This window comes from Triticum dicoccoides, chromosome 1B, assembly GCF_002162155.2.
Source record: "Triticum dicoccoides isolate Atlit2015 ecotype Zavitan chromosome 1B, WEW_v2.0, whole genome shotgun sequence".
Taxonomy (NCBI): Eukaryota; Viridiplantae; Streptophyta; class Magnoliopsida; order Poales; family Poaceae; genus Triticum; species Triticum dicoccoides.
This window is the reverse complement of record NC_041381.1, coordinates 374,215,610-374,224,403: the sequence shown is the minus strand read 5'-3', so window position 1 is coordinate 374,224,403 and position 8,794 is coordinate 374,215,610. Positions and strand designations below refer to the sequence as shown.

The window sequence follows — 8,794 nt, the reverse complement described above, 5'->3', positions numbered from 1 at the left end:
ATTCTTTGGCATGTCAGCAATCCCGGTTTGGCAAATGATCCGAAGGTTTGATTTAGACCGGGATTACAGAATTCAGGGTGCAATCTATCGGGATTTTGACTTGAGGGTTCATTCCGTCCAACCTCTACAAGTTTAAGGTTTAAAATAGATTTTTTCCGGCGAAAAGTGTGGGCAGGAGTTTCACCTGAAACTGACCGTGGTCGAACCCACTTCGACCGACCCGCCATTCCTCCACGGTCGCATTCCCTCGTGGCCGGCGCACCGCGCTCCCAGCAGAAATGGCGTTCGCCGCGGCTGCGCGGAGAAGCCTCGCCTCGCCTAGCATCTCCGATTGCCTCTTCCGCCGCTTCCATGCGGCGCTCCCTCAACTGCTCCCATCCAACTCCATCGGCGATCCCCGGAAGCCCTCGCCCCTTCCTCTCCCACCCGCACCCCGTCCGCTGCGTTTCGCGTTCTCCCCTTGCGGGACAGCTCAAACCCTAAACCTCCTCCCATTCGGCATCCACCTCCTCGCAGGGCCACCCCGCCGCAGCTTCTCCTCCTCCTCCCGCGACATTGACTTCGCCGACGCCCTCACCGGCGCCGCCGATGCCTGGCCGCCCGTGGCCGCCCCGGTGAGCTTCCCCAGTGAGGTGGCGTTGGCCGCGGTGGACTCGTCGATTGCCGTCGCGGCGGTGCAGCATCTCATCGACGCGGTCCATTCCTTCACTGGTCTGAACTGGTTAGGGTTTAGGGGTTTGAGGATTTTTTGCCCTTCACCGTGTCGTTGGAATTGTCTCTGGCTTACATCATGTTCCTCGTGTATCTTTTTGCACTGCAGGTGGATTTCCATTGCTCTCTCCACTGTGCTCTTACGGTCTGTGTCGTGCCCATTGTGGATGCTTGCCAGGAAACGAGTATATGTAAGATCTTGCTATGGATTGTTGCTTCGGTTTATTTTTGTTCCCAATCATAACATCTTATCTTGTATTGTAGTAGCTGCATCACCCAATTAGTCATAAGCTACTCCCCCCGTTCACTATTACTAAGATAGTCCAACTTTTTTCTAAATCGAATGTATGTAGACATGTTTTAGTGTGTTTATTCACTCATTTCAGTCCGTATGTAGTCCATATTGAAATATCCAAAACATCTTATAATAGTGAACAGAGGAAGTAGATATTATATCATCATTTGTTCATGATAATGAAACAAACTTTATGCATGAAAACTTGCTATTCATTGGATGGAGTTAAATAATCTTTCATCCAGAAACTACAAAGTGACAGGTTTAGGCTGTAAACTGCACCCTTCTTCAGACCCACAACCACAAGGAAACAATTCAAAATATCCATGTTCGTTACACTTATTTTGGGCGCTGTAAGCAAATAGGTAGTACCTTTTATAGTCAGTAGTTGCATGTACCCAGTTAGTCATGAGTTAGATATTAAACTAACTTTCTGCAGGCAAAGTTGAGATTCTTTGCACGGAGTTACTTCCATACAACAACTACAAATTGGTAGGTTTAGTCTGTGAACAACACCTTTTTGTGGACCCACATGGCCACACAACACTTTGTACCACATATCAGCAAATATGCAATATCCATGAGTAAATGTGTGCTCTGAATGCAATATCCCTGAGTAAGTGTGAATGGAATATCCATAAGTAAATGTCTGTTAGGCAGATCCAAGTAAATGAACTGATTGGATGTTAACTTTTCAATGCCCTGTTTTTTGAGTGTGAGAATTTTTCCAGTATCCTGTAGGATAACAGTTGTTCTGTATGAAGCTCTTGCAGAACTCATTTTTATTGCAAAAATGCCTTAACCTGTTACAGAGCCAACTCAGAAAAGTATAACTGTTGTATATTGTGAAGAATATGTTTTGACCACAGGCTTAAACCCTGCCCCTTTTCATGCTTCAAATTTACATAGGAGATGTGTCAGGACATGCAACAAACCAGCAAGTTGGTAAATAATGTAAGCATTCTAACATTATTCATGATTCCTGCAACAAGCAAAGTGAAACACTCTTAGATTTTTGAGTATTCCTAGTGTACTGTATAACCTGCATATTATGTAGTCAAGAAAAGAAAGTTAATTGTATGCAATCATTTGCCGCAGGCTAAGGACGATGCATCAAGAGAAGAAGCTGAGCGTGCAGCATGGTCTTCACTCAAAAAGTATGCAATATGCTTACTTATGTTTATATCTTGACACTATAAAGCGTGTTCCGACAGTGTTAGCGCTATGCTTACTTATGTTTATATCTTGACACTATAAAGTGTGTTCCGACAGTGTTAGCGCTATGCTTACTTATGTTTATATCTTGACACTATAAAGTGTGTTCCGACAGTGTTAGCGCTAATGTTTTCTTTCTGAAAAAAATGTCCTTTATGTTTTAACTTTTAAGTAGTTCTTGCTGGATGAAATAAGAGATATGGGGGATGTTTAATCTTAACATGGAAGAGAGAAGATAAAATCGTGTGTTTCCCCTATGATTTTTCCTTTCAAGCGTTTAACCATGACAAGATGTGTTTAGAAGTGAAGTCGTTTGGAAAGTGATGTTAGATTGTTTCATCTGAGAATCAAAACGATTTTAGTTAAAGGGCATGACTTGTTTCCAGGGTAGATAGTTTAAGTTTTTTATGCGGTTTCAATAGCCTTTTTTTAATCAGGAATGAACGATCCATGTCAAAAGCACGATCTTATGAACTTGTTATTTTTGCACTAAGCATTTATGCATTACACAAAGGGAAAACATGCATGTACACTCTGTGGCATATGTTGTGCACCAGATTCTTAAATTGGCACTTATTGTAGTTATGTAGGTGGTTATCAGTCATCAGCATAGCAAACGGTGGCCGATCACAGGGCTTGCTACTCTAACCAGCTAACTTTCTGCACATCATGTGCAAGAAGCGGCGACAATGGAGCTAATCTTGCCCAAGTTAACACACATTATACCATGAGTGCATGTTTCAGTCATGGGCAGGGACAGTCCCACACACTTGCATATATATTTTTGGATAAATTAGAAAAGTTTTGTGTCTTGATTAAATGATATATAGAAACAACCTATGTACACCAGGCCTACAAATAGGCCAAAACGGCAACATCGTATGTGCACCCCCAAGAAAACTAAGCTCTGCTGGCAGTAACGCCTGTAGGCCAGTTGCCCCTGCCTTAGCCCAGAATCCTGACTCCGCACGTCCTGACGAGCAGCGTAGCGATATCAGGTCTATAAGTCTTGCTGTTTAAGACGACAGCGTTTCACTGCTTCCAAATCCACCATGCTGTGAGCATTATCAACGAGGATAAACAACATGGTTCCCTACCATCCGATGGATCCTCGAGAGGTGAGCCACCCAATCGAGATAAGATAGTTGATACTACATCAGCACAGGTTTTGTTTAATCATTGTATTGCACATTGTTTCGACTGCACGCTGCTACCACCGTTCAGGAAACAGCATCCAACAGAGGGCGGTTACAATATGCATAGGCATACAAAATGCAGGAATAGTGTCAGAGTGAAAACTGATCATTTTCAGTGTGTGTCGCCAGTGGAGCTAACACCAGCATGCATGACCTTCTCTCCCTTCCCTATCGCAGTAGCTCAGCTGAAGGTTTATATCTGCATGTTATTATTCTTCATGTTGGAGCTAGTGTTTGAGGCTACCACTATAAGCTTTGGTTTTAATACTACAAGTTTCTAAATATCGGTCCATACACTCAGTTTGATACCGATTTGGCACATCCTTTTGTATTTTTGTTTTCAGACATGTTGGCTTATACAGACCGACCTTTTATCTTGTATTTATATAGAAGACAAGGATTCTTGTTAAGAAAATGTTGAGAATAAAATTACACATGTATAACTTCATCAAATTATTGCATCATTTGCATGGAGGCACATACTTTTTTGATGGAAACAAATGCATATATATGTGTGTGTGTGTGTGTGTGTATAATGTATTTATATACCTTTTATGTCATATTAAACTATTGTTTCTTTCTTTCTTTTGTAGTTCTATAGTGTCCATAGTCCATACCACCAGCCAGTTGGGTCACTTTTGCTGGACAGTTTAGTAAATATAGTTGATTATATCTCCTATTTGCTATGAAAATATAGGCATGTACATGCATATCTGAATTCTGAAGTGCAAACTATAATGCCAACTCTCTCACTTCTAACTTTGCATTAATAATCCTATGGTGCTGTGGTGTGTTGCCTAGCCCTAACTAAAATAATTATAATTTATGCTGCTATGTAGCTTTTCTGGCATTTCCCTTTCCAAATTATTGCCGATCTCTTCGCTTTCTTATTGTATTGAGCTAAATTCCCTTTGGCTAACAAATTTAACCTTATATGCTATAAACAACAAAATTTCTTTTGCTCCTACTTATTGTTATAGGGAGCTTTGCATGGATTTCTCCAAGATCTAAATGCTTGCCTTTGTTCACACAGGTTAGGTCTTGCGTTATATCTTCCACTAATTGTGACACCGTATACCTTGATAACTCTTCACATCGCTGTAAGTTGACACCACGTGCTTCCTTCTGTTTGGCTAACTTTTGGTACCTCCCGTTACCACTACAATCATCTTCACCGTTTCCATTTTCACAGACTATTTCATTCTTCTATCATGCTTCTAGATATCAAACATGGTTGGCAATGTCCCATCTTTAAAAGGGGGTGGAGCATTCTGGTTTACTGATCTGACAACCCCTGATGCTCTTTGCATCTTTCCCATGATAACATCACTGTTCATCATGCTTACCTCAGAGGTATGCTCACAGTTCCTTCAGATCTAAATATATTTTTGTTCTTGTGCTATAAATTTCGAGATCGCATTGATTGCTTGCTTTGAATATTTGCTCATTTGATTTTATTTAGGTTGTCAATGCTCCCACAGTAAACTGTTCGCATAAGATATTTTGTTGTTTTAAGTTTAAACCATAAAAAAAATTCTACCTCCGTTTCAAAATAATTGAAGTTCTGGGTTTGCCTTAATTCAGACTCGTTGAAGTTTGACCAAGGCTATAGAAAAATATATTAACATTTTTTGAACACCAAATTAGTCTCATTATATTCTTTATGAAATATTTATTGTTCTATGTGTATCATTTTTCTATAGAGTTGGTGAAGGGGAGCCTTGGCGCAGCGTTAAAACTGTTGCCTTGTGCCCATGAGGTCACGGGTTCGAGTTCTGGAAACAGCCTCTTGCAGAAATGTAGGGAAAGGCTGCGTACTATAGACCAAAAGTGGTTGGACCCTTCCCCGGACCCTGCGCAAGCGGGAACTACATGCACCGGGCTGCCCTTTTCTGTAGAATTGGTCTAACTTAAGCAAGTTTGACTAATGGAAAATGTAGAATTTCAATTATTTTGGAACGGAGGTAGTACTTATGAGTAATGCCAGTGGTGTTTGCTGAGCGAACAAAGCTGAAGTGTAGATGGAGAACATCATTAATAGTTTCTTCCTCTTTGTTCTGTGTGTCTGCTTACTTAAGTTCTGTTTATGAATAAATATACACCCTCTGTTCAATAATTTTGTCGTGGTTTTAATTCAAATTTGAACTAAAATTTAGTTTTTTTACTTTAGCTTTTTGGCAATACTATGCTGTTTCTGCATGTATTAACATTAGATCTTGGAAATTTTATTTTAATGCACACGGGCGATCTTTCTTTACCATTTGAAGAATTGAAAGCTCCCCAGGGGCACATTTATGAGTGAAGATCCACTAGTGTAGCGTGGTGTTTCTTACAAATAGCACTCAATTCATATTAGTTAGCAATCTGTTGTCTTCAGTTGTCTGTGCATTGGTTGTTGATCATTTGGAGCGACTGTAATTGAATCAAGACACATGTTGTTTGTCATGGGCACATGAATTATGACCTATCTGCACTTCAGCAGTGAACAATCTAGTTCTTAAGAATCCTTGAAACCTTTACAAAGTTTCATGTTTTATGCACAAGTCCTGCATTTTGGTATGTGCAATTGATTTAATCTGCAATCTAGAGTATTTTGGCGATTTAATGCATGTATCTAGTTGTTTGGGCTGAAATCTCTTTTTCTTTAAAACTTGTTTGACGTGAACCTTGAAGGTTTTTACCTACAGTCCTCATCTACTGTGCCATCAATCCATCCATTACTTCCCTTACTTTTAAGTTTGTGTATGCTGTATTGTTTAATTTCTCTGTGCACTTTGCTCTGTGTAATTTAGGATGTGTAAATAACACTCAGATGTCAGTTTGCACTGCCGAACTCTGCTAATTTGACGCCTTTTTTTGTTTATAGCTCTGTCTCTTCATCTTGTTCCTTTTACTTCTTTAAGGCCCCTTTCTTATAATAGTTGATTCATTAATTTTGGGTTGTTGTACGGAAGCCCCCTAAGGCATCCGTGTTTGATAAAATTTCTTTGTCAGATTCAGTGTTAACTGTACTCCCTCCATTTGGAAATGTAAGGCCTCCAGCTTTTTAGGATTTATCTTTGGCCAACATTTAGTTAAACAACGTGTAAAATTACATGATACAGATCGACACTGTTGGATTCATATATAAAATAACTACCCAACAAAATCAATTTTGTATCACATAACATACATATTGTTTTAACTAATTGTTGGTCAAAGATAATTATTGAAACTGAGGATGCCTTACAATTCCAAACAGAGGGATAGCTAATAAGAGTTTTTGGCTTGTAGCTCAAGTACAATGCTTCAAAGAAATGCAAAAAATGCTCTCGCACGATGCACAAAGAAGCAAGGGAAGCTCTGAGAGTAATGTCTCTTCTATCTATGTTGTTGACAGCAACCCTTCCTCAGGTATTGTGGAGTATTTGCCCATCCTTTGAATCTTTTGTTATCAAAACATTGAATATATGATTGAGTTTAAGCTGAACCCTCTAATGCTGAGCTTGGATACGGGTTCTGTGCTCTTAGGATCATATGCAAGGTAAAATCCATAAAGAAACCATAGTGCTTGAGCATGTTAGAATATATATGCATGGAAAAATATTGCTATATGTGCACATTACAAAAAGAGAACATGTCTTTATGTAAAATGCACTCATGATATTATTTTTTCCACTGTGTTTGGGCTTGTACGTATGCTAACATGTTCTAGTAATATAATATGCTTGGGAAATTTTTGAAGTGCACATGTGCACTGTGTCGACAATAGGTGCGTTTCAAATAGGATCATATATGTTTTGGTTGGCCTGTGCTTCTCATTTTGTGATGTAATAGGATCATATATCTGGGTTTTATGTTTTTACCGGGTAAAAGTAAAAAGTTAAAAAATACTTCCCCATGTAGTTGTTTTTTTCTTAATACCTTAGAGTTCAGTAACAGAATGAAAGTATACTTGTTCTTCTGATTGTACTTTTGTATTGGATATATGTTCATAAACGATTGACATGTTAATAATATAAATACAGTATGCATCATTGAGCATATTAGCACAAGAGGGGATCACTATGATTCACTGTTTCTGTGACCATAAGACTATTTTATGGGGGCGGTAGCTTATAGAAAAACATTCAATTTTTCAAGCTCTTGGATGAATTGGCTGGTACATGTATGATGGAATTCATTAGCTCTGCAGTAAAATCTCCAGTTCCATGTAGCTTCTAGGTTTATTACCATGTCAGCAGCTAGCCGGTGAGCTCTTTCTCCAATAAATAGTGCATTACAGAGCATCACTATACTACTAAAAACTACTCCCTCCGTCCCATAATGTAAGACGTTTTTTGACACTGGGACGGAGGGAGTAATTAATATTCCAGACATTCTAAAGTAAAGCACATAAACGTTCTGGGTTTCCCCTTCTTTCTTATGTTAATGCATCTCCAAATCTATGTCCTGTCCAGGCGATTTCTTGTTCCTTGGTCACCTGGAGTTTTCTAAGTCTTGCAGAAAGGATAGGTGAGCCTTGCATTTTGATTGGTCCATTTTCTTTACAAAAATAAAAAATAAATTTGTTTGGTCGTTTCTCCGTTATACTTGACATATAGAAACACGCTTTGATTGCTTGCAGCTCTCGAGCAGCCAGCTCTGCAGAAAGTACTATATGGCACGCCCTTGAAACAAAGAAGATGTTCTTGTGATGGACAGAAGGGCCCAACTGCTGAAGATGCCCCTTCTGTCAAAGAGCAGGAAGAGCCAGTTTCCCCAGAGACAAAGAAATCTTCTGATGCTCACAGAGACGATTCCGATAAGAAATCGACCAAAGGCGGTTAAATGTAGACAGTTAATACTTGCCACTTTTTTTTTTTGAGATGAACTACACCACTTACAGGGTAGCAATCTCCTAGTTTTATGCTGGTTCCAGGAGTAGAGTAGCTGGCTACTAGTGGAGACGAATAGATAGCATACTGACGTGTTCATCATGTGCTAGCTTAGGTATGGCGAGATCTCTTGGCCTTCATTGACACCATGTTTTGTAAGAAAGATTTCATCGACACTGATCACATTGTACGTCTTCTCAGTTTCATTGAGAAGGAATTGGGAGGGACAACAATTGATTTTTCAAAACAATGACGACTTGACTGTTTTTTGAAGAAAATAACTGGATATCAAGCCTAGATCTGTCAATTTTATGTTTTTATGAGACCTCTTCCAATGCAAAGGTGCTTGGAAGAGGTGCCAAGTGCATTAAATAAGAGTTAAATATACCATGAGTGCCTTAACTTGTCCTGTGCGGTCCTAAAGTTGTAAAATACATAAAAGTGGTGCTTGAACTTGTCCGGGCATGCAAATACGTACCGTATTCAGTGTATGCCTTGCCCATGTGGCATGCCAGCGTGTC

The 8,794-nt window shown here is 39.6% G+C and overlaps 1 protein-coding gene across 1 annotated transcript; it reads left to right on the top strand.

Annotated features, from left to right (window-relative positions):
• Positions 1–222: 222 nt before the first annotated feature.
• Positions 223–8,552, top strand: LOC119336221 (mitochondrial inner membrane protein OXA1-like). Its single transcript, XM_037608232.1, has 9 exons — positions 223–721; positions 821–902; positions 1,916–1,960; positions 2,105–2,163; positions 4,451–4,517; positions 4,639–4,770; positions 6,691–6,810; positions 7,857–7,911; positions 8,024–8,552. Exons 1-9 carry the CDS (start codon positions 279–281, stop codon positions 8,224–8,226), a joined length of 1,206 nt encoding a protein of 401 aa, XP_037464129.1. The 5' UTR covers positions 223–278; the 3' UTR covers positions 8,227–8,552.
• Positions 8,553–8,794: the final 242 nt, after the last annotated feature.

Bases quoted from the DNA above. Each gene is read 5' to 3' on its own strand.
- LOC119336221 (XM_037608232.1), top strand. From the start codon at position 279: ATGGCGTTCGCCGCGGCTGCGCGGAGAAGCCTCGCCTCGCCTAGCATC. The intron at 722-820 runs GTTAGGGTTTAG...TTTGCACTGCAG, and splicing joins TCCTTCACTGGTCTGAACTG to GTGGATTTCCATTGCTCTCT. The intron at 4,518-4,638 runs GTAAGTTGACAC...TCATGCTTCTAG, and splicing joins TGATAACTCTTCACATCGCT to ATATCAAACATGGTTGGCAA.